Source organism: Lampetra fluviatilis, chromosome 3 (assembly GCF_964198595.1).
Source record: "Lampetra fluviatilis chromosome 3, kcLamFluv1.1, whole genome shotgun sequence".
Lineage (NCBI taxonomy): Eukaryota > Metazoa > Chordata > Hyperoartia > Petromyzontiformes > Petromyzontidae > Lampetra > Lampetra fluviatilis.
In genome coordinates, this window is record NC_136277.1 from 2,010,834 (window position 1) to 2,036,820 (window position 25,987).

Genomic DNA, 25,987 nt, shown 5'->3' on the forward strand with positions numbered 1-25,987 from the left:
CTCTATAATCAACGGAGAGCCTCTTCGCTCCGATAGGAATGTGCAATGTCCACCACCTCTGGCCCTGTAGGACTGCAAACAGCAGACAGAGCATCGGCAGCGAGTGCCCGAAAGCTCGTTCGGACCGGAAATCGCTGACCTCACTTTGACTCGAACCGGACTTGGAATAACGATCGCATCGCCGGCAATCAGTCAATGCAGTAATTTTACAGGCAGGAGGAATTGACTGCAAGCCACCCGTGGTCTTGAACGTGAAGCTGACAGGGCCATGCCTGGGTGCTCGCAGCTGCGCTGACGTAAACCGATTTGTCATTGCTCAGTTATTTGTTTTCATGAGGCTACGGGAGGGGGGGGGTGCTCGATTGTAGACGAAGAAGGCTGTGGAGGCAGTTGAAAGGAGCCACGATTCCATTCCTGGTTTGCACTAAGTAGCTGTCTGTCAGTGATGCAGCCTCACTGATGAACGGACTAAATTCCTGCAGTCCGGAAGGGCGGTGGCAGTGGTTAACATCTTTGCCTCACGGCAAGAAGGGCCTGGGTTCCGATTCCCAGTCAACACGGGTTGCTCGTATTTTGTGAAGTCATTGTGCGTGCTATGAAGAAGAGTCGTTGCCCGAAACGAGCCCAATTACGTGTCTCTCATTCAATCAAGCCACTCACTCAGAAGCTCACTCAGAGACTCACTCAGACATTCACTCAGAGACTCACTCAGACTCACTCACAGACTCACTCAGAGACTCACGCAGAGACTCACTCAGACTCACTCAGAGACTCACTCAGAGGCTCACTCAGAGACTCACTCAGATGCTCACTCAGATGCTCACTCAGAGACTCACTCAGATGCTCACTCAGAGAATCATTCAGAGACTCACTCAGAGGCTCACTCAGAGACTCACTCAGACACTCACTCAGAGACTCACTCAGAGACTCACTCAGAGACTCACTCAGACGCTAACTCAGAGACTCACTCAGACTCAGAGACTCACTCAGAGACTCACTCACTCAAAGACTCACTCAGAGACTCACTCAGAGACTCACTCACTCAGAGACTCACTCACTCAGAGACTCACTCAGAGACTCACTCAGACGCTAACTCAGAGACGCACTCAGAGACTCAGAGACTCACTCAGAGACTCACTCAGAGACTCACTCACTCAGAGACTCACTCACTCAGAGACTCACTCAGAGACTCACTCAGAGACTCACTCACTCAGAGACTCACTCAGAGACTCACTCACACACACTCACCGCCCATTCAGGAAAGCCTCACCGAGACTCAACTCTTGTCCAGGAGGGTCCTGCCACGCGTTCACAGCACTCAGAGACTCATTCAGAGTCTCACTCAGAGACTCACTCACTCAGAGACTCACTCACTCAGAGACTCACTCAGAGACTCACTCACTCAGAGACTCACTCACTCAGAGACTCACTCAGAGACTCACTCACCGCCCATTCAGGAAAGCCTCACCGAGACTCAACTCTTGTCCAGGAGGGTCCTGCCACGCGTTCACAGCACTCAGAGACTCATTCAGAGTCTCACTCAGAGACTCACTCACTCAGAGACTCACTCACTCAGAGACTCACTCAGAGACTCACTCACTCAGAGACTCACTCACTCAGAGACTCACTCAGAGACTCACTCACCACCCATTCAGGAAAGCCTCACCGAGACTCAACTCTTGTCCAGGAGGGTCCTGCCACGCGTTCACAGCACTCAGAGACTCATTCAGAGTCTCACTCAGAGACTCACTCACTCAGAGACTCACTCACTCAGAGACTCACTCACTCAGAGACTCACTCACTCAGAGACTCACTCAGAGACTCACTCACTCAGAGACTCACTCACACACACTCACCGCCCATTCAGGAAAGCCTCACCGAGGCTCAACTCTTGTCCAGGAGGGTCCTGCCACGCGTTCACAGCACTCAGAGACTCATTCAGAGTCTCACTCAGAGACTCACTCACTCAGAGACTTCATCACTCAGAGACTCACTCAGAGACTCACTCACTCAGAGACTCACTCAGAGACTCACTCACACACACTCACCGCCCATTCAGGAAAGCCTCACCGAGACTCAACTCTTGTCCAGGAGGGTCCTGCCACGCGTTCACAGCACTCAGAGACTCATTCAGAGTCTCACTCAGAGACTCACTCACTCAGAGACTCACTCACTCAGAGACTCACTCACTCAGAGACTCACTCACTCAGAGACTCACTCACTCAGAGACTCACTCAGAGACTCACTCACCGCCCATTCAGGAAAGCCTCACCGAGACTCAACTCTTGTCCAGGAGGGTCCTGCCACGCGTTCACAGCACTCAGAGACTCATTCAGAGTCTCACTCAGAGACTCACTCACTCAGAGACTCACTCACTCAGAGACTCACTCACTCAGAGACTCACTCAGAGACTCACTCACTCAGAGACTCACTCACACACACTCACCGCCCATTCAGGAAAGCCTCACCGAGGCTCAACTCTTGTCCAGGAGGGTCCTGCCACGCGTTCACAGCACTCAGAGACTCATTCAGAGTCTCACTCAGAGACTCACTCACTCAGAGACTCACTCACTCAGAGACTCACTCAGAGACTCACTCACTCAGAGACTCACTCAGAGACTCACTCACACACACTCACCGCCCATTCAGGAAAGCCTCACCGAGGCTCAACTCTTGTCCAGGAGGGTCCTGCCACGCGTTCACAGCACTCAGAGACTCATTCAGAGTCTCACTCAGAGACTCACTCACTCAGAGACTCACTCACTCAGAGACTCACTCAGAGACTCACTCACTCAGAGACTCACTCACACACACTCACCGCCCATTCAGGAAAGCCTCACCGAGACTCAACTCTTGTCCAGGAGGGTCCTGCCACGCGTTCACAGCAAGGGGCGATGCTGCGACGTGCAATTGGGAACATTTTCTACGTTGCGATGTTGATTCGGCCGAATATCGGCCACATTGCGTGTTGTTATCTTTCGATGTCGGAGGAAACCCATGCAGAAGAGAATATCCAAACGCCACACAGACTCTCTCATTCAGATACCCGCAGCACGTATGATGAACTTCTTTCGCACCGTACGTAGCCAACCGTGCTAATCGGAGGTGCGGCGGGGAGGAGAGCAAACTGAAGACAAAAAAAACGAACGGCTCGAAAGAAATTAGCGGAGAGGGAGAACATTTAAACCCCGCCGACGAAAGACGCCCGAGACAGACTTCGAACCAACCTTTCTTGATGTGTGAGCAGCGCCATCACGACTCTGACCCGCGAGGGCCTCCTCCCCGCGTCACCTGCTTAATAATCAGCGTGTAACGTGTTTTTGTAGAAAACAAATACTGTTTATTATACACTATTATATGCACCATCGTCAGCCCAGGACACAATCGATACAAGAGTACTGTGTAAAGATATAGATTTCATTTAAAATCACTAAATATAGGTAATGTGTGAGTGGGGAGGGAGAAAAGCACCAAGATATTCCATCCTCAAAACGAATCCTGTGACCAATGTGAAAAAAGCATGAAACATAAATAAATAACGTTAATAATATTCTGAAAGGAACCAAAAAAATTGCTCTGTACAAAAAACAATAGGAGAGAGAGAAAAACTTCGTAAAACAATAGTTTACATTGTATCTTTACTTGCAAATTAATAATTTACACAGCCATTCCGTTCTTTGGTAGACTACAGTACAATAAATATTTGGCAAAAAACTAAAACACACCACATATTCGTATCTGTACCATATTTATTTTGATTATAAAAAAAAAAGAGTCTAACTTTATCGTCCAATTTTATTCGTATTAAAATTCACATTGGTCACTGCGCACGGAAGCCGCGAGGGTGATCCTCCATGCCCACGGTTGACCTCAAACTGGCGGCCCCACAGTTCCCTGCGGGGCCACGGTTCAGGAGTAGTGAAATCTCCTCGCTCTATGGCCCCATCGCCCCACGCACGCATGCACGCGCACGTGTGTGTGCGCGCGCACGCGTGTGTTTCTCGCTCAGACACGTTTCCGGCACGCCGGCACGATGTTTACTGCAGTCAAAACGTCCCCGACCGGTCACAAAAATACCACCACTTGGCCGCCTCGAGCGGCAAGTTTCTCGTCTGCGCGGTCCCCACTTTGGCGTCAACGTCGCGTTGTCGTGGCGCCGTTTCCGGCGTACGCGAGGCGAGAAGTTGGGGGAAATGAAACGGATTCGCGAGCTTAGGGGTCCCACATTCATCGACATCAGTGGGCGCTCACCACACACTGGGCCCCATGCGCGCTCACTCCTCCCACGCAAGCGGGAGGCAGCGGGGGGATAACTTTGCTGCCCGCCCATCAGCACCATCAGCACCATCAGCACCTTCAGCACCATCAGCACCATCAACACCATCAGCACCATCAGCACCATCAGCACCATCAGCACCTTCAGCACCATCAGCACCTTCAGCACCATCAGCACCATCAACACCATCAGCACCATCAGCACCATCAGCACCATCGAACGGTGGCTGGCACTAAGCCATCCACCCACCAGCTCACGAACGGCGCCATCATGGGCTCCCGTTATATATTTTTTATTCTGTTTGTTTTTATCGCAGGAGAGCCTCACCGAGTCTCAAGACTGCTTTTCAGGAGGGTCCTGCCAAGTGTAAAATCCTCGTCAGTCCAGTCATCAATGCCCCCTGCTGCGATGTGCCTCTGGGTGCCCTGTGTATGGAGTGGACTGGTGCTTGTACGCAGAGTGAGGACAGCGCTGGAGCACTTGCGATGATGGGTCTTCCTCATTGTCACATTTATTGTTGTTGCCTTTAGGCCAAGTGCCAATGGTGGTCTAGGCCGAGAGCTTCCGTACGTGCATTGCTGAACAACCTGCATGCGTGCGTGTTGCTAAAGCCAGTTTGTTTTCTTTCCGGCCTACACGAATGTTTCTGTTCTGACGGCTGTTTCTCATCTTTTGCAGATTAAAGACGTGAACCCGCCACCGTCCCACGCTGCAGCTGCTGCCCGGCTCCAGGCCTGACCGCTCGCCCGCTCGCCCAACCACCACCGACGGGGCCGTGCCCGACGGACGCGAACGACGCAGCCCTCCCGCTACGAGCGCGTGCGGGCCGCGCGGCGTGAACAGGGAGGCCCAGGATTGCCACGCCTGTTCGTCAGCGACACAAACAGAGGCGAGTCCTGGGGGCCCCTCCGATGTGTGGCGGCACGGCGCGCGATAGCAGGCACGTGGAGACGCGAGCCCCACTCGCCGGTCACGATGGCTCCGTGCGGACGCCTTCACAATGCTACTCGTATTCACGAGGGCCCTTTCCTACACGGGCATATCCGAGCCGTGTCATACGTGCGCTGGGACGTGGAATCGCCGCGTCGGCTACGCACGTACCCACTCGCCCGTTCCATGTGACGTCAAAACGGCGGAAAACCTCGCGCACAGCGTCGTTGGCGTCGCTTACTCCACGACGTCATGAAAAGCGTGTGACGACAGTGGCACGGCTCGGCTCGTGAAGTGGAAAAAGGTTCGACTCCTGCTGCAGCCCACGAGGCCACATTAACACCACAGCCGGGTTTCACATCACGGCAGCTAAGTGCAGCGCTTCAAGTCGGTTCCATCATCGTCATCGTCAGCCACGATCCATCCATCTATTGACAGATCATCAGTTGGGGGTGGAGGGGAGGGGCGGGAGGCTGCGGGAGAGACCGGGGAAGCGTGGGGATCCGTGCGTGCGTACATTAACACTGTGCCCGTGTGCAAGTCGCTCCCCAGGTGGAGCGGTAATAATAAAAAGCGCTGGTACACAAACGCCTCTCTCAAAGTCAACGGCGGAATTAGCATGTGTAACAGAAATTAGTTAGTGTAAAAAAAAGAAACCCGCTACCGCTGAAAAGGGTAGGGCGTTTAACCGACGTAACGTATTGCTTCTCCTGGAAGTGTTATAGAAATGCTGAGCGAGCGCGTGGGCTCGGTAATGCTGTCGTTGTTGGTCAGTGCATGAGATTATTAAGGAAAGGTAATCATGGCGGTAATAACAATTATAACAATTGTAACAAAATAATGAGAAAGCGGCCGTATTGCTTCGTACGAAGTGTAAAAATGCGCCCCGGCGTTTCGCGAGGAACGGCGCGTCTCCCTCTTGGGAGCAAAGAAAAACAAAACGACTGAAACACTTGAGGTCTGTAGAGAATCTCTCGGGGGGCCGAACGCCGCCGTCTCTGGCCCCAAGTCCCCGCCGCCCGGCGGCGCGACAGCCGGAGAACCGCGAGGCGAGCGCTCGGAAAAAGCCAAAAGGAGTAAAAAAATAATAATAACAATAACAAAAAAATTGGCAGAAGACATTCCAAGCGTGCCGATCGTCTTCGGTAAAGCCAGACGGCAAAATTGCAAAGAGGCTCAAATCGATGCTCGTTATCCCATCAGCTGCCATCGCGTTTTCCAAACTCCCAGCAGCACGGTTCGCGAAGAAGACGCGGCGACGGCGTCGCTCGTGCGGAGCCCCTCGGCGTTGAGCCCCCCCAGCGTGGAGCCCCCCGCGTCCGGGATCCACGTCGCGCGAGGGCGCGCCGAGCTGACCATGCGGTCAACGTGAAGCCTCGGGTTGCCGTGTTTTGTTTGCGTTAAGTAAAATTTCACCTCCATTCGACATCCGTCCTCTTTGTCATTCAAGTGCTGCTGTGCGGAATACATTATCATCATCATTATTATTACTCGCGAACTCGCACGATCGCTCCTCCCCCCAGGTTCGATCCGAGTCCGGTCCATTCGCGTTTCCCCGTGTTCGGAAATCCGTCAAGCGGAAGAGTCGCCGCCGACGTCGCGCTCCGGCCGGCCTCCGGAGCGCCCCACCGCGCGCGTCACGTCGGCTTCTCGACGAGACGCAAAAACGTGTGCCGCCGGTTTCGGTGAAAGCCCCGGCGCTTCGTGCGACGACGCCCCCCCCCCCACCGCCCCTCCCCCCCACCCAAGCACCCCGTGTCTCCCACCGTCCGCACCGGAGATTCGGAAAAAATCCAGCGTCTTCCAAACTCGCGTTCCAAAACGTATTTTCTTTTCTTCGCGCTGCACGGGTCACCGATTCGCTTCTCGGCTCGGTCAGAAGCCTCTCCCCCTCCTCCCCGGTGATGCAGGGCGAACTCGGCCTGAAAATTAGCACCTGGCCTGGCGTCCGCAAGCACCGCGGCCGGGGCGGGGGAAATGAGGCCTTCCACGCGGCGGTGGCGGCGGTGACGCTGGTGACGACGGTGGTGGCGGCGGCGGCGGTGGTGGTGGCGGCGGCGGTGGTGGTGGTGGCGGCGGCGGTGGTGGTGGCGGCGGTGGAGATCTCCCAAATGCCGCCGCACGGTTTAGCGGAACGGCCTTCCCGCCCTCGCTCTCTCCATCCATCCATCTCGCCCGCCCGCCCGCCCGCCCGCTCGGTCGCCCGCCACGACGACCCCCCTACACAGGCGACTCCGGTCTCCGGACATGACCGGCCGGTAAAACCCCGCTCCTCCTACTGCTGTTACCGCCGCGGCGGCGAGCGTCAGTACCCTTGACAGGTCTTGCAGCACATCTGCCGGAAGTAGGCCCTGCCGCAGAACTTGAACTTGAGCACGAGGGGGCAGTAGGCAACCTTGTTCACGTCCTTGCATTCTGGAGGGAGTCACGGGGGGTGGGGGGCAGGAACGAACGCGTTAGGTCCCCACGTCTTATCCTGCCCGTTGGATTTTGAGCGGGCCTGGCCGTGCGTGGCCCAGTGCACGGCACGCGCCGGCTGCGGGGGAAGGTTTACTGCCGTATAGGACACGTTCCGTGTTCCCCCTCTAGTACCCGATTGGTGAGGCTCCTACGCTCGCGGTGAAGGATAAAGTTTGTTTCACAAACAACGTTCCGCTCCATGTGCCTGCGCAGCTCTTTCGTTGGTGGAATGGCGGGGGGGGGGGGGGGGGGTTTAATTTGATCCGAACGAGAACAGAACGTTCGTTTCCTGCTGCTGAAGCTCGCGGCACGCGGAGCGGAACGTGGGAGCGGAGATCTCCCAGCCGCCCTGCTACCACACCGTTCTCGACAACGTGTGGCACAACCCTAGACACATCTACACGTCGCTATGGTTACGATGGCGATTAAGACGACGATGAGAACAATGCTGATGACGACGATTATAATGATCACGATGATGACGACGGCGATGATTTTGATGATGACAACGATTATAATGATGACGACGACGACAATTATAATGATCATGATGACGACGACAACGACGATGACGCGACTCACCCTCGGAAGTGTTGACGGGCCCCCCGTCACACTTGACCTCGCACTGCTGCATGGGGGGCGGCCGCAGGGCCTCGGGGCACTCGGCGGACGGGTGTCCCGAGTGCGACACGCACGTCACGCTGCGCTTCTGCTGCCCCACGCCGCACTGCGCCGAGCACTGTGGGTAAGGTGGGTGGGGGGGGGTGCGGGAACACGTGGTGTGCGCGCGGGAGAGAGAGTTAGACCGGGGCAGGCGATGTGACGCTCTGCCTGTCACCACCATTCCTGCTGCCACCACCACTGCTTCCTGTGGTGGTGGCGGCGGTGCAGGAAGTGGTGGTGGTGGTGGTGGCGGGAAATCGTGGTGGCGGTGCAGGAAGTGGTGGTGGTGACTGGAAATCGTGGCGGTGGTGCAGGAAGTGGTGGTGGGAAATCATGGCGGTGGTGGTGGTGGCAGGAAATCGTGGCGGTGGTGGTGGTGGTGGTGGCAGGAAATCGTGGCGGCGGTGCAGGAAGTGGTGGTGGTGGCAGGAAATCGTGGCGGCGGTGCAGGAAGTGGTGGTGGTGGCAGGAAATCGTGGCGGCGGTGGCAGGAAGTGGTGGCGGCGGCGGCGGCAGGAAGTGGCGATTGTGTCGGCTCACCGGGCCCCAGTCACCGGGCACCCAGCGTGGCGGCGGGCACTTGGCGAGTGAGCACCGCATGCGGGCGGCGGGCTTGCTGCCCTCGGTGCACTGCGAGGGCGCCAGCACGCGGCTCAGGTCGCTGCTTTTGCACTGGACCACGCGGTGCTTGTACCCCGGGCCGCAGCGCGGCGCGCACTGCGGGGCAAGCGGGCGCAGGGGGGAGGGGGGCGAACAGACAAACAATGAATGAATGAGAGAGCGATCAGAGGGATGGATGGACGAATGATCCAATGCGTGAAGAAGCAAAGAAACGATCGGATGAACGAGCGAATGAACGGTCGATTAGACAAAGGAAAGGCACCCCTAGGGGCAGCTGTCTCTGCTCATCGCATTCTTCCGGTCGAAATCAAGATGCTGATTCTAAAGATTCGGCCTCGCCACCTGTCCTGCAAGGGGACATTCGTCTGCGGCCACTAGGGGGGTGACCGCTCCTGTTGCTGCTGCAGCTGCTGCTGCTGCTGCAGCTGCTGCTGCTGTGCCATCCCAACTGAACAAGCTGCGGTACAACCGGGGCCACGATGGCGGCGCACCACGGCCTCCCCTTGCGAGCGACGTCACAGGATCAGTCACGTGGTCCGCGGGCGAAGCAGACGGCGTGGCGTGGCAGTGTCATTGTTGCCACTCGCCACCGCAGCGTTAACCAGGGCGGCCAGGCGGATTCGAATCCTTGCCGGGTAAGGATTTGACATCTATTCGTTTTACGGCGCGGCCGCCGCGGGGCCGGATGAAGAAAAGAGCACGGAATTATGGACCGAGCCTCGGCTGTAGGCGATGAGCACACGGGCGGCTTGGCGCTCTCCGATCGCCGTCGATCCACGCTCGTTTGCGAACGTCGGGGCTCGCTTTTCGCGGCAAATAACTCCCGTCACGAACCATTGCACCATTCCAAAGCCGCGAGTCGCGCGTTACCTCGGACCACTCCTGCGCCACCCATCGCGGCGGGCAGGTGCGGTTGGCGCACGGCTCTCGGTCGGCCGGCCGGTGGGTGAGGCAGCGTGCGGCGTCCAGCGCCTCCTGCTCGGCGGGCCCCACGGTGCGCACGCACGCCACCGTGCGCGTGCGCGCGCCACCGTCGCACGTGCGGCTGCACTCGGACCACTCGCCGATCAGCCACCTGCTCGCCAGGGGGGCGGGGGGTGGGGGGCGCATGACTCGTGTGAACGTTTTACTTGTTTGTCCAGGAACAGCCACGCGAGGTCGATGGGAATGTTGTTGTTCAGGAGGCTCCTGCCACCGCCGCCGCCGCTGCTTCTGCGTTGGGTTTTTATTTGTAAGATGTTCTCCGCCGATGAACGGTGACTCGTGTCTATTCTTCTTTTTATTATTATTGTGCCACGTGGGAGGAGGAAAGCGGAGAAACCCCCACGCAGGGCAGGGGGGAGAGAGAACATTCACACTCCACACGCACTCACAAAAGACAAAGACAAAGATCTCAGTATAGCCTCGAACCGACTGTTGGGGCAAGTCCTGTTAGCGAGCAGCACCTATGAAGGCTGGCACGGCACACGAGGGCGTGGGTGGCCAGCACCACGCCCGGGTACTCATTTGAGGCTGAGTCGACCTAGGGTAGGCCCAGGACCGGTTCTGATATTCGTCACCGGTGCTGGTCGTGAGCGGGAATCGAACTCGGGTTGCCGGGTTCGTAGCGCGGCGCGCTAACCGCCATTTACACACTCTCACACTCACAAACACTCAATCTCACACTCGCTCTCATTTACACACTATCACACTCACAAACACTCAATCTCAATCTCACACTCTCACACTCACAAACACTCAATCTCAATCTCACACTCTCACACTCACAAACACCCACTCTCAATCTCACACTCTCACACTCACAAACACTCACTCTCAATCTCACACTCGCTCTCATTTACACACTCACAAACACTCACTCTCATGTACACACTATCACACTCACAAACACTCACTCTCAATCTCACACTCGCTCTCATTTACACACTCACACTCAAAAACACTCACTCCCACTCTCACACTCTCACAAACACTCACTCTCATACTCACAAACACTCCCTCTCAATCTCACACTCTCACACTCACAAACACTCACTCTCACACTCACAAACACTCACTCTCAATCTCACACTCTCACACTCACAAACACTCACTCTCAATCTCACACTTTCACACTCACAAACACTCACTCTCAATCTCACACTCGCTCTCATTTACACACTCTCACACTCACAAACACTCACTCTCAATCTCACACTCGCGCTCATTTACACACTCTCACACTCACAAACACTCACAAACACTCACAAACACTCAATCTCATTCTCACACTCTCACACTCACAAACACTCACTCTCAATCTCACACTCGCTCTCATTTACACACTCTCACACTCACAAACACTCGCTCTCAATCTCACACTCACTCTCATTTACACACTCACACTCACAAACACTCGCTCTCAATCTCACACTCACAAACACTCACTCTCAATCTCACACTCTCATTTACACACTCTCACACTCACAAACACTCACTCTCAATCTCACACTCTCACACTCACAAACACTCTCACACTCACAAACACTCATTATCATGTACACACTCTCACACTCACAAACACTCAATCTCACACTCGCTCTCATGTACACACTCTCACACTCACAAACACTCACAAACACTCGCTCTCATGTACACACTCTCACACTCACAAACACTCACTCTCATCTACACACTCTCACACTCACAAACACTCACTCTCAATCTCACACTCACTCTCATTTACACACTCTCACACTCACAAACACTCACTCTCAATCTCACACTCTCATTTACACACTCTCACACTCACAAACACTCGTTCTCATGTACACACTCTCACACTCACAAACACTCAATCTCACACTCGCGCTCGTACCAACCTCCGCAACACAAAATGCGGCCCCCGAGTTTGGAATCGAACCCGGGGGGCGCTTCCCCTGCTGCTGCGGGGTCACGTGGCCGCCACGCGGCCGCGGTGACGCGTGTGACGCTGACGGACTCACTCGGGGGGGCAGGGCTCGGTGCTGCACGGCCGCTGCGGCTCGCGGGGCTTGGCGTCGGCGTCGCAGTGGCTCCCCTGCACCGCGCTGGCGTCGTCCACGCGCCGGCACGCCGCCTCGCGCTGCTGCAGCCCTGCGCCGACAACGCACCGCACGCACCGCTCCATCACCGCACTCACAGCTCCATCACCGCACTCACCGTAGCCTCACCACACTCACCACACTCACCGCACTCACAGCTCCATCACCGCACTCACCACACTCACCACTGCCTCACCACACTCACCGCACTCACCGCACTCACAGCTCCATCACCGCACTCACCACACTCACCACTGCCTCACCACACTCACCACACTCACCACACTCACAGCTCCATCACCGCACTCACCGCTGCCTCACCGCACTCACAGCTCCATCACCGTACTCACCGTAGCCTCACCGCACTCACAGCTCCATCACCGCACTCACCGTAGCCTCACCGCACTCACCGCTCCATCACCGCACTCACAGCTCCATCACCGCACTCACCGTAGCCTCACCGCACTCACAGCTCCATCACCGTACTCACCGTAGCCTCACCGCACTCACAGCTTCATCACCGCACTCACCGTAGCCTCACCGCACTCACCGCTCCATCACCGCACTCACAGCTCCATCACCGCACTCACCGCTGCATCACCGCACTCACCGCTCCATCACCGCACTCACAGCTCCATCACCGCACTCACAGCTCCATCACCACACTCACCGTAGCCTCACCGCACTCACCGCTGCCTCACCGCACTCACAGCTCCATCACCGCACTCACCGCTGCCTCACCGCACTCACAGCTCCATCACCGCACTCACCGCTGCCTCACCGCACTCACCGCTGCCTCACCGCACTCACCGCAGCCTCACCGCACTCACAGCTCCATCACCGCACTCACCGCTGCCTCACCGCACTCACCGCTCCATCACCGCACTCACAGCTCCATCACCGCACTCACAGCTCCATCACCGCACTCACCGCTGCCTCACCACACTCACCGCTGCCTCACCGCACTCACCGTAGCCTCACCGCACTCACAGCTCCATCACCGCACTCACCACACTCACCGCTGCCTCACCACACTCACCGCTGCCTCACCGCACTCACCGTAGCCTCACCGCACTCACAGCTCCATCACCGCACTCACCACACTCACCACTGCCTCACCACACTCACCACACTCATTGCACTCACCGCACTCACCGTAGCCTCACCACACTCACCACTGCCTCACCGCACTCACCGACTTCGGCGGAGGATGGTGGTGATGATGACCGCTATGGTGGTGGTGGCGATGGCAGCGGCGATGGTGGCGATGATGATGGCGATGATGATGGCGACGATGGCGACGATGCCGGCGATGATTATGACGATAACAACAACGGTGACGACGGTGGTGACGACGATGACGACGATGCCGGCGATGATTATGACGATAACAGCAACGGTGACGACGGTGGTGACTACGATGCCGGCGACGATGCCGGCGACGATGCCGGCGATGATTATGAGGATAACAACAACGGCGACGACGGTGGTGACGACGGTGGCAGCGCCAGCCTCACCGCCGGCGCAGGTGGCCGAGCAGGGCGACCACGGTGCGAGGTGCCAGCTGAAGGCGGCCGAGTCGACTCGGCCGGGGCGGCTCGCCGGGACGTTGTAGCTGAACTCCACTCCCTTGTTCTGCTCCTGCAGCAGAACCTGGCGCCCCGGGGACCACGCGGCAGCAGCAGCAGCAACAACAACGACAGCGTCACACGTGGCACAGCGGCACACGCAGTGCCATCGGCCATTCGCCTCGGCCTCTCAGCCCATAGCACCTGGGCCTGTACCGTGACCTCCTGCACCTAGCCTGGCACAACAGTCAAGCCGTAGCACCTGGGCCTGTCCCACGACCTCCTGCACCTAGCCTGGCACAACAGTCAACCCATAGCACCTGGGCCTGTACCGTGACCTCCTGCACCTAGCCTGGCACAACAGTCAACCCACAGCACCTGGGCCTGTCCCACGACCTCCTGCACCTAGCCTGGCACAACAGTCAACCCATAGCACCTGGGCCTGTACCGTGACCTCCTGCACCTAGCCTGGCACAACAGTCAACCCACAGCACCTGGGCCTGTCCCACGACCTCCTGCACCTAGCCTGGCACAACAGTCAACCCATAGCACCTGGGCCTGTCCCACGACCTCCTGCACCTAGCCTGGCACAACAGTCAACCCATAGCACCTGGGCCTGTCCCACGACCTCCTGCACCTAGCCTGGCATAACAGTCAACTGTGTGTCACACCATGACGATGAGTGGTTCGGTGACGTGTGTGTGTACGCGTGTGTGTGTGTATGCGTGTGTGTGTACACGCGTGTGTGTACACGTGTGTGTGTGTACGTGTGTGTGTGTGTGTACGCGTGCGTGTGGGTGTACGCCTGTGTGTGTGTGTACGCGTGTGTGTGTGTGTGTACGTGTGTGTACACGCATGTGTGTGTGTATGTGTGTGTACGCGTGTGTGTGTGTGTACGCGTGTGTGTGTGTACGCTGCGCTACAAACCTGGCGACCCGGGTTTCGATTCCCGCTCACGGTCAACACCGGTAACGATTATCTGAACCGGTCCTGGGCCTCCCCTAGGTCGACTCAGCCTCAAATGAGTACCTGGTGCGGTGTGTAGTAAACATCGCCACTGGGGAGACAAAGGCGGACGGGCGTGGTGTTGGCCACCCACCCCCTCGCGTGCCATGCCGGCCTTCGTAGGTGCTCGCTAACAGCACTTGCCCCAACAGTCTGTCCAGGCTACACGGGGGATCTTTGTCTCTGTCTCACCATGACGATGAGTGGCTCGGTGGTTGGCCCCAGGCCCTCCACGCTCTCCGGCTCGTCGGCCTCGCGCCGGTACGTGAACACCGTCCCGCCGGCCTGGAAGCGCCGCGGCCAGTCGATGGTCCACGCTCCGTTCAGGAAATACTCGCTCTCCGATTTCAATGCTGTTACAACAAGTTCAAGTTAATTTATTAGGTATAGCCCTGTGAGCCATTCGGCTCTTGAATCAGGTACAACCACAACAAACAAAAAACAAAAACATGAACAAAAAAACATCTTAAAGTGAATATGTGACTGAGTGCAAACAGAAAATCCAAGAAAAGACAGCAAAATATTGCAGAAAAAACACCGTACACCAATGCTGTGTGCAAAAATCCCAGTGGGATGCAAGTCAAACAACCAACAACAACCACAAGACATCTTAGATTAAGGCCATCAGTCTAACTTTGTACTATAACAAACGTAGTTAGACTGATGGCCTTAATCTAAGTTGTCTTTAACGTCGTCAACGAAGTTATCTCCGCTGGTTTGCTCAGGACAGCCTCACGACCTCCGTCAACTTGTGTCTGTTTTTTTTTTAACAACGTAGGAAGCTTTCGCGACCAATATCATCCATAGTTTTTTTTGGGTTAGACCGCCTAAATATATAAATGTGTCGTTAAAACCGGCAGATTTGGCTGTCGCCTGATGAAGCTAGTTGTAATTACTGGCAAAACGTCGTACTCAGATGGTAAATGTTGTGGCTTGGCTCTCCAACACACCGGTTAGTGCTGTACCAGTGACGAATTGGCCACGTTCTGTTTATGTGACAACCCTTACTAGTTGGCTGTATCGGGTGGTGGCGGGTTTAATGACACATTTATACATTTACGCGATCAAACCCATTGCAGTTTTAGCATTGTTCAGCGTGCAGACCAAGTTTCTGCCCGCTACGAGAACCGACGGCCCCAAAACACCGAACACATCACAGAGTCACTCGACTGGGATCACAGCCAGCAGCGGGAGCAGCAGCAGCACCGCTCCCTACCACGACAACCCTGGCAGGACCCTCCTGGATGAGACTCACGAGACTCGGCGAGGCTTTCCTGGGTGAACGAGCAGAATAATAACAACGATAACGATCACCGTATAAACAACAACAACGGCACCGACGCGTCTCACCGATGTAGTTTCTGGACACGGCGACTTCGCGGATGAGGATGTGCACGGCGCCGGTGGGGATGCGCGTCACCTCGTGGTACGCTGCAGTGGGGACGGTGGGGGGGTGGGGGGGGTCAGAAAACGAGGGTGAGTCAGACGCAGGCCGGCACCGGCCCAGCGGGCGCTGTCGCGAGTGAAACGCCGATCCTGGTCTCTCGACGTACGCCAGAAATCGGTCGACTTTAACTCGCTCCCCGACTCCCGTGGGTATTAACCGGGGCAGCCCCGCCGGGTTCGAACCGCGGACCTCGACGGCGGCCCCACCCCACGCTCGCCCCCCCCCCCCCACGCAAGGCACCGCACCGTTCCAGGGGAAGGAGTCGTTGAAGGCGCCGTGCACCGTGTCGCAGGTGCTGCCGTCCCCGCCGCACACGCGGCACTTGTCCTCCACCGCACTGGAGCCCAGGCGCCGGTCGCAGCCCACGTGCTGCTCAGGCACGCACGCACGCGCAAGGACACGCACGCGTGCGTTTACGCAGGCACATGTGCGTGGAGGCGTACGGACACGCGCGTGCGAGGACACACGCACGCACGACCCGGGGAACAGACATCTGCAGCGCGAGAACGTTTTATTTTTGAAACGTTATTAGTTTAAATATTTCACCTGGAAAATCTGTCGTGACGGAACGCATCTCACTTGCGAGGGCGTCCAGGGTGTCAGGTGTCATTGTAAACACACACACATGCACACGCAGACACACTCACTCACATACAGAATCACTCACACACAGACACACTCATTCACATACACACTCAACAAACATACATACACTTACACACTCACAGACGCACTCACAGACACACTCACTCACACACTCAAACTCATTCATTCACACACTCACTCACACACTCACAGACACACACACACTCACACACTCACAGACACAATGACAGACACACTCACACTCACTCACACAAACAGACACACTCACACACACAGGCACATAAACACTTGGCCCAACAGCCCGTGTAGGCTGCTACAGGGGAGGATCTCTATCATTGCGTGTGCGTGCGTGTGAGTGTGTGCGCACGCGCGTGTGCGTGCGTGTGTGCGTGCGTGTGTGGGGAGCGGTGGTGCAGCGGTTAGCGCGCTACGCTAAGAACCTGGCGACCCGATTCCTGCTCACGGCCAAGACCAGTGTGACAACTACCTGAACCGGTCCTGGGCCTCCTCTAGGTCGACTCGGCCTCAAATGAGTACCTGGTGCAGTGTGTAAACATCGCCACTGGGGAGACAAAGGCGGCCGGGCGTGGCGCTGGCCGTTCCGGCCTTCATAGGCGCTCGCTCACAGCGCTTGCCCCAACAGTCTGTTCAGGCTATACGGGGGACCTTTGTCTTTGTGTGCGGGCGTGCGTCTCACTCACGCGGCACTCCCCGTTGACGCAGATGTCGAGCGAGTCGGGGTCGCCGTGGCAGCGCGTGCCGTCCACCACGGCGGGCGCGCGCTCCGTGTAGAAGTGGTAGCCGTCCGCCAGGCAGCTGAGCGCACAGGGCTTCACCTGCGCTGTGGGGCCACGGGCAGCACAACAAGCGTCACCGTGCTGCTATGGGCCAGCTAAGGGCCGGCTATGGGCCAGCTAAGGGCCGGCTATGGGCCAGCTAAGGGCCAGCTAAGGGCCAGCTAAGGGCCGGCTATGGGCCAGCTAAGGGCCAGCTTCAGTTCAGCTATAGGCCAGATCAGGGCCAGCTATGGATCAGCTTCAGGCCAGCTATAGGCCAGATAACGGACAGCTTTGGGTCAGCTATGGTAAACAAATGCAATTCAAAGCACCGTGGGATAACTCATTGATCCACTCACTCAACCACCGACTCACCTATCCACCCACCCACCCACTCACCCACACGCACACCCACTCACCCACACGCTCACCCACCCATCCACACGCTCACCCGCCCACCCACCCACACGCTCACCCACCCACACGCTCACCCACCCTACCCACACGCTCCATCCACCCACCCACATGCTCACCCACCTACCCACACGCTCACCCACTTACCCACACGCTCACCCACTCACCCACACGCTCACCCACCCACACGCTCACCCACCCACCCACCCATCGACCCACTCACTCTTCTATCGCTACTCCCATCGCTAAACAAACGCACATTGTCACTGGCTTGAGGTCAATCGTGCCGATGGTCAACAAATGCAATTCAAAGCACCGTGGGATAGCCGGGACCCCCCTGAGAACGAGCCACCGGACTCGGTGAGGCTGACCGGGGAAATTGAGCGGAACAGCAACACTCGATAGCAATGGACCATACCTCCGGAGTACGGCTTCCAGGTGTAGTACTTCCCCCGGAAGGGAACGCTGTCAAAGTCGGAACACTGCTTCTCACGGAAGTCCTGGGAGCCCTCGGGGCAATCCTGGAGCGCCGCCATCAACAGCGACAACGACAAGAAACGGCGTCACCGCACGGCAATCGCGATGCCACAACCACAACAACACCATCAACAACCACACCAACACTACCACTAACAACCACAACCACAACAACACTATCACTAACAGCCACAACCACAACAACACTACCACTAACAAAGACAAACCACACCAACACTACCACTAACAACCACAACCACACCAACACTACCACTAACAACCACAACCACAACAACACCATATTCTTGGTTCTTTCGGTAAAGTCACGGAGAAGGGAACTAATAAAATAATTAAACTAAAACATAATACAATTCTCACGACGTTTCGGCCTCAACGCAAGCAGCCGTCCTCAGGTGAAGAAACAGAGCTGTCGGAAAGACAGTGTCCTAATGTCTTTCCGACAGCTTTGTGTGTGTTTCCCTTCTACGTGACTTTACCGAAAGAACCAAGAATATGAATCCCTGCAGTCACGAAAGCTTTAAATCTAAATTTAAACACAACAACACCATCAACAACAACACTAACAACAACACCAACACTAACAACACCACTATCAACAACACCAACACTACCACTAACAACAACAACCACACCAACACTACCACTAACAACAATAACACCACTAACAACAACAACAACACCACTAACAACAACAACAACACCACCAACACCACCACCACCAGGTGCTATGACGCGCGGAAAGAGCCGCCTCTCCCGGGGTACGGCGGGGCGTGGAGCGGGGTCCTGTGGGGCGTGGAGCGGGGTACGGCGGGGCGTGGAGCGGGTACGGCGGGGCGTGGAGCGGGTACGGCGGGGCGTGGAGCGGGTACGGCGGGGCGTGGAGCGGAGTCCTGTGGGGCGTGGAGCGGGTACGGCGGGGCGTGGAGCGGGTACGGCGGGGCGTGGAGCGGGGTCCTGTGGGGCGTGGAGCGGGTACGGCGGGGCGTGGAGCGGGGTCCTGTGGGGCGTGGAGCGGGTACAGCGGGGCGTGGAGCGGGGTCCTGTGGGGCGTGGAGCGGGTACGGCGGGGCGTGGAGCGGGGTCCTGTGGGGTGTGGAGCGGGGTACGGCGGGGCGTGGAGCGGGGTATGGTGGGGCGTGGAGCGGGGTACGGTGGGGCGTGGAGCGGGTACGGCGGGGCGTGGAGCGGGGTATGGTGGGGCGTGGAGCGGGGTACGGTGGGGCGTGGAGCGGGTACGGCGGGGCGTGGAGAGGGGTACGGCGGGGCGTGGAGCGGGTACGGCGGGGCGTGGAGAGGGGTACGGCGGGGCGTGGAGCGGGTACGGCGGGGCGTGGAGCGGGGTACGGTGGGGCGTGGAGCGGGTACGGCGGGGCATGGAGAGGGGTACGGCGGGGCATGGAGCGGGGTCCTGTGGGGTGTGGAGCGGGGTACGGCGGGGCGTGGAGCGTGGTACGGCGGGGCGTGGAGCGGGTACGGCGGGGCGTGGAGCGGGGTCCTGTGGGGCGTGGAGCCGGTACGGCGGGGCGTGGAGTGGGGTATGGTGGGGCGTGGAGTGGGGTATGGTGGGGCGTGGAGCGTGGTACGGTGGGGCGTGGAGCCGGTACGGCGGGGCGTGGAGTGGGGTATGGTGGGGCGTGGAGTGGGGTATGGTGGGGCGTGGAGCGGGGTCCTGTGGGGCGTGGAGCCGGTACGGCGGGGCGTGGAGTGGGGTATGGCGGGGCATGGAGCGGGGTCCTGTGGGGTGTGGAGCGGGGTACGGCGGGGCGTGGAGTGGGGTATGGTGGGGCGTGGAGCGTGGTACGGTGGGGCGTGGAGCGGGGCCAGCGGGGCCAGCGGGGCCAGCGAGGCCAGCGGGCGTGGAACGGGGTACGGCGGGGCGTGGAGCGGGGCCAGCAGGCGTGGAACGGGGTACGGCGGGGCGTGGAGCGGGGCCAGCGGGCGTGGAACGGGGTACGGCGGGGCGTGGAGCGGGGCATGTGGGGCGTGGAGCGGGGTACGGGGGGACGTGGAGCGGGGTACGGCACACGCACCTCCACGTTGCACGAGCGGTAGCGCTTGCGCTCCCCCAGGCAGTACTTCCCTCCATGAGCCGGGCTGCGTGGACACGCGGACACACACGGGATGTTTCAGCACGTGGACACACACAGACATATGCGCCCACACGCATACAAAGATCCCCCGTGTAGCCTTGCACAGGCTTTTATGGCAAGTGCTGTCAGCGAGGACCTTTGAAGGCCGGATGCACACGGATACACACGGACGCACACGGGCCCACACGGACACACAGGCACACACGGACACTCACGCACACATGCAGGCACACATGGACACTCACGGGCCCACACGGACACACACAGGCACGCACGGACACACACGGACACACACGCATACATGCAGGCACACATGGACACATACGGGTACACACGCACACACACAGGCACACACGGGTACACACGGACACACACGGACACACACATAAGTACACACACGGACACGCACACGAGCACACACGAGTACGCACACATGCACACACACGGACACACACGAGTACGCACACATGCACACACACGGACACACACGGACACACACATAAGTACACACACGGACACGCACACGGACACACGAGTACGCACACATGCACCAATACACAGACACACACGGACACACACGCACACACACGGACACACATGCACACACACGGACACACACGGACCTCGTGCCACCGTGGACGCGAGAGCACGGACCGTGGCGTTCTCCGGAGCATCGTGTGGGAACCGCGGCTGCCCCCTCGTGCGACCCGCCGCCCGGGGGGCCAACGGCGGTGCGGCGGCGGTGCCCGCGGCAACGCCGGCGCTAAGCGCCGCTAAGCCGCGAGCCGATTAAAGAAAACAAAACTAACAGAGTCAGACGCGGCGGCGGCGGCGGCGCCGGGAACAGCGGCAACAGCTGGTGCTGTGGGTGCTGCTGTCTGGGCCGAGTGCAGTCAGCGGCACTGCAATTGCGAAAACACGCCCAGCCTTGTCCAGACCACCGGCTCCAAAGAGATGCACGCGTGGCCATTCCGTCATCCACGGTAGCGATGATGACGACGACGGTGACAGAGATGGTAACGATCGTGATGATGATGATGATGGTAAGAATGACGACGATAATGGTGATGGCGGTGCCGATGAGGATGTTAACAATGACGATGAGAGGTGATGATGGCGATGATGGAGATGATGAGGATGGTGACGACGACAATGATGGTAAGAATGATGACGACAATGACGATGGTGATGACAACTGTGATGAAGATGAGTATGGTGATGATGACAATGATGACGATGGTGACGACAATGATGAGGATGGTGATGATGACAATGATGACGATGGTGACGCCGATGATGACGATGATATTTTGACGACAGCGACGCCGCCGACGACGAGGTGCGCGTGCGTACACGGGGTTGTCGCAGTGCCGGAACGAGGACGAGACCCCTCCTCCGCAGCTGCGGCTGCAGTCCCCCCAGGGGGACCAGAGGCCCCAGGCGCCGTCCACACGCTCCGGCGCGGTGCCCAGCGGCACGCACTCCCCCTGGTAGCACCACTGCGCCGACACACAAAGACAAAGGTCCCCCACGTGGTCCGTGGCAGCGCAGCGACGCCCGCCCGGCACGGTGCCGCACCCGCGACCGGCGCCGATAATCGTCTCCGAATATTGGATCGCAAGCGGGTCGCGCCGCCGGGTTCGTAGCGTGTTGCGCTAACCGCTGCACCACCGCTCCCTCCCACGTGCGTGTGTGCGCGCGTGTGTGTCCTAGGTGCTCGCTAACAACTCTTGCCCCTACAGCCTGTTAAGGCTACACGGGGGAGCTTTATCTTTGTGTGTGTACGTGTGTGTGTGTGTGCGTGTGTTGGGGCACTGGGGAGCACAGGTGGTGCATCTGCCAGTCACGTCGGTCGGTACATCTGGATATGTCCCGTGACCCCCTCTTGACAGCAGTGAGAGCCTTCCACATCCCACGTGGTCTCGAAGTGCACATAGCCATGGCGTCGTCACACGCACGCGCACACACACACACACGTGCACACATACGCATACGCGCGCACAAAAGACAAAGATCCCCCGTATAGCGTTAACAGACTGTAGGGGCAAGTGCTGTTAGTGAGTAACTATGAAGGCCAGCATGTCACATAAGGGGTTGGGTGGCCAGCACCACGCCCGACCACACCACACCAGGTGCTCATTTAAGGCTAAGTCGACCTAGGGGAGTCCCAGGACCGGTTCAGATAATCGTCACTGGTGTTGGCCGTGAGCGGGAATCGAACCGGGGTCGTCAGGTTCGGAGCGCGGAGTGATAACTGCTACACGACCGCACACACTCGCACACATACGCATATGCGCGCACACGCGCGCACACGCGCGCACACGCGCGCACACGCGCGCACACGCACGCACCCCCTTGGTGACGCTGTCCGTTTGGCACTGGGTGCCCTCGGCTGCCGGGATGCTGTTGGTGATGCAGCGGTTGCTGCGGCTGATGCACCAGAGCTCTCGGCAAACTTCCTGACGGACAGGGGAGCAAGTGTGGAGCCTCCGATTAATCATCGTGTGTTGTAGGGAATGGCGCGAGGAAACCAGACCTAGCAGAACTACTCCCGAGATCCCCTTCAGGGTGGCCGCCCTTTCACACGCAGCCTGCGACAGAGGAATGATCGATGGGCGACGGTCCAAAGAGATACAAGAAAATTGGATTTCTCACCGCTGAAATTTTTGCCCAAATTAAGTGCAAAAGTAATATTCTTATTTCGCTGCAGTCATCGGTTACTTGGCTGGCGCGGCTCGGTTAGCACAATGGAAAAACAACTTGCAACGCAGGGGCCAATGTTGGCGCGTGGTGGGTAACGTCGGCCCCAACGTGGGCCCAACGTTAGCGCGTCGTGGAAACCGTGGGCGGCGGACGGCGGCGACGGTCACGGGCGCACGCTTACCCCGTACTTGCACTGGCGCGACGACGGGCCGTACTGGAAGCGGCACTGCTCGTCGGCGTCGTGCCGCCGGCCCGGCAGCGACGTCGGGTACACGAAGTCGCGCTTGGGCGGGGAGTTGTCCAGGCAGCTCGCGCGTCCCGAGCTGCGGCGGCAGAGGTCGGAGGTCAGCTCAGTGCTCACAGCCGCCGGCTTCGTCACGTGCCACGAGTTCGAGCGGCACGGCTGGTTTTGTTTCACCGGCGGGCGGGAACCCGAGAGAGATCCGGGACGATGAGGCTCATTCGCGAGAGCGCGTGACCTGCGTCATTGGTGACGTCACCGATGACGCCACCGATGACGCCACCGATGACGTCACCGATGACGTCACCGATGACGCAGGTTACAGAAATCGGAGCAAAAGCGACTTGCGTTGCACGGGCATCGAAAATACTCCACAAACGGTGAATTTCCCGAAGCGTGAGGCAGCTCGGGACGATTACTGATAACAGCACAGTTGCAGACGAGGTGACATCGCTGCCTGCATTCAGTGGAGGGAGAGAAGTGGGGAGGAGGAGGATCGTCCGCCCATGCTCGTGATTATTCCATCTTCGTTCATTTGAGCTATAGACCCAGTAAACATGGAACACTGACCCAACGTTGCCCCAACGTCGAGCCAGCAGTTCCAATGACATGCCAAAGTTGGTTCATAATATGGTCCTATACTGCCCAACACTGACCCAACGTTGGGCCCAGCGGAGGCCCGGCTGCTACTGCTGCGGGTGGTGCGGTAAGTCGTCGGTAGTCGGTCGGAGGCGGGGGGGGGGGGCAGGGGTGGAGGTGGGGGGGGGGGGGCAGGGGTGGAGGTGGGGGGGGGGGGGCAGGAGTGGAGGTGGGGGGGGGGCAGGGGTGGAGGTGGGGGGGGCAGGGGTGGAGGTGGGGGGGGGGCAGGGGTGGAGGTGGGGGGGGGGGGGCAGGAGTGGAGGTGGGGGGGGGGGCAGGGGTGGAGGTGGGGGGGGGGCAGGGGTGGAGGTGGGGGGGGGGTGTTTGCCCGGCGGGCCGCTCACTCGAGGAAGGAGGTGATGTAGTCGCGGCTGCACGACGACCAGGAGAAGGGGCTCGTCGCCGACGTCAGCTGCGCCGCCATGATCTTGGCAGCCTCGCGGCCGCCGCGCGTGCCGCACGCGTTCCCCGTGCCGTCGTGGTTCATCCCGAAACTACGGAACAAACGCGGCAATGATAGTCCGCTCCCCCCCCTCGCTCCCCCCACTCGCTCCCCCCCCCTCGCTCCCCCCTCGGTCAACCCACAGCACCTGGGCCTGCCCGTGACCTCCTGCAGCAGAGAGCCCTCCGACGCCGCACGATCTCAAAGTGCGGCGAGCACCGCGGCGGCGACGTCCCCGGCGGGGTTCGTCGCTGGCGTTGTTTTTGCGCCGCGTGTCGCGTGTCGCCGCGTGGGTGCCCTCACTTGTGGCCCATCTCGTGGGCGATGGTGAACGCCGACGCGAGGCCCAGGTCCTCGTTGATGCTGCAGCTGCGCTCCGGCTCGCACATCCCGCTCACCGGCGCCAGGCCTGGCCACCCCCCGCGCGTGGCGGCGCACAAAGACAAAGATTCCACGGGTAGCCTTAGCGGACCGTCGGGGTGGGGGGGGGGGGAGAGCCGCTGGCGGAACGATTGATCGCGACGTATTCAGCAGGGAAGGCCGCGGGATTCCGATGTTGACCGTGCGTGAGTTGAGCCACGGGAGGAGGACACGTGCACGCTCCGCGCACGCTCCGTGCACGCAGGCGCCCGAGTTGGCAATCGAGCCCAGGTGCCTCTCGCACGGGTGTCAGCACCGCCCCGACGCCCACGGCCAACGTGGTTTTTGTTTTTCCGTTACTTGAGTTCACACGTCCACGTGCCAACGAGATACAACAAGACGGCGTCGCCCCCCTGCCAACATTCCTGCACGCAGAGAGAATGTCTGACGTGCTCCAGGTCTCTCTCTGGGGTCTCGCTATGGGCTCTCCCTGGCTCTCCCTGGCTCTCTCTGGCTCTCTGGGTCACTCCGTGACAAGTAGCCACATTGCCGCTGTTCCCGTATAGCCTTTAACAGACTGCTGGGCCAAGTGCTGTTAGCGAGCACCTATTAAGGTCGGCACGGCACCAGCACCACGTCCCTCTGCTTTTGTCTCCTCAATCCTGATGTTCACACGCAGCACCGGGCACTGATTTTAAGGCGGAGCCGACCTAGGGGGAGACCCAGGACCGATTGAGATGTTCGCTGCTGCCGATGTTGGCCGCGTGTTCGAGTCGAACTCGGGCCGTCGGTGTGGAGGGCGGCTCGCTAACCGCTGCGCCACCACTCCCCCCCCCCCCCCGCCATGACACACGCGCACGCACGCCGTTAACACCGCAAGAGGCTAACTCCCCACCGAAGAGTCTTTCACCTTCTGCTCCATGACGAGACAGCCGACGCGCTCCCCGCTCTCTCCAACCTCCTGCCAAAACCACCGTGCCCCCCCCTCCGCTCCTCCCGCACCGCGTCACGTGAAGCACCCCGGCGCTCATCTCCTGAGCCGCTGGTGGAAATTCCACATTCCTACGTTGACTTTTTCCGCAGAGTGGTGCCAATTTTCTTGGCCCCGAGTCGACACCGTTCCCTCGACCAGGACGTGAACCTCGCGACCGCCGCTCTCCGCTCGCTCCCTGGGTCCACCCTGGCG

At 58.8% G+C, this 25,987-nt stretch overlaps 1 protein-coding gene across 1 annotated transcript in view; it reads right to left on the reverse strand.

Annotated features, from left to right (window-relative positions):
* Positions 1 to 6,964: 6,964 nt before the first annotated feature.
* Positions 6,965 to 25,987, reverse strand: part of LOC144947991 (A disintegrin and metalloproteinase with thrombospondin motifs 6-like) — a 69,566-nt gene continuing 50,543 nt past the window's right edge. Inside the window, exons 10-26 of the mRNA XM_078877422.1 lie at positions 24,745 to 24,850; positions 24,344 to 24,493; positions 23,301 to 23,442; positions 22,768 to 22,875; positions 21,770 to 21,915; positions 20,357 to 20,420; positions 18,247 to 18,349; positions 17,340 to 17,479; positions 16,278 to 16,401; positions 15,936 to 16,016; positions 14,778 to 14,938; positions 13,530 to 13,665; positions 11,935 to 12,064; positions 9,821 to 10,025; positions 8,870 to 9,046; positions 8,249 to 8,405; positions 6,965 to 7,621 (exon numbers count right to left, since the gene is read on the reverse strand). Coding sequence (XP_078733548.1) covers positions 7,512 to 7,621; positions 8,249 to 8,405; positions 8,870 to 9,046; positions 9,821 to 10,025; positions 11,935 to 12,064; positions 13,530 to 13,665; positions 14,778 to 14,938; positions 15,936 to 16,016; positions 16,278 to 16,401; positions 17,340 to 17,479; positions 18,247 to 18,349; positions 20,357 to 20,420; positions 21,770 to 21,915; positions 22,768 to 22,875; positions 23,301 to 23,442; positions 24,344 to 24,493; positions 24,745 to 24,850 — 2,240 coding nt within the window. The 3' untranslated portion in view covers positions 6,965 to 7,511. The remainder of the gene's footprint in view (positions 7,622 to 8,248; positions 8,406 to 8,869; positions 9,047 to 9,820; positions 10,026 to 11,934; positions 12,065 to 13,529; positions 13,666 to 14,777; positions 14,939 to 15,935; positions 16,017 to 16,277; positions 16,402 to 17,339; positions 17,480 to 18,246; positions 18,350 to 20,356; positions 20,421 to 21,769; positions 21,916 to 22,767; positions 22,876 to 23,300; positions 23,443 to 24,343; positions 24,494 to 24,744; positions 24,851 to 25,987) is intronic.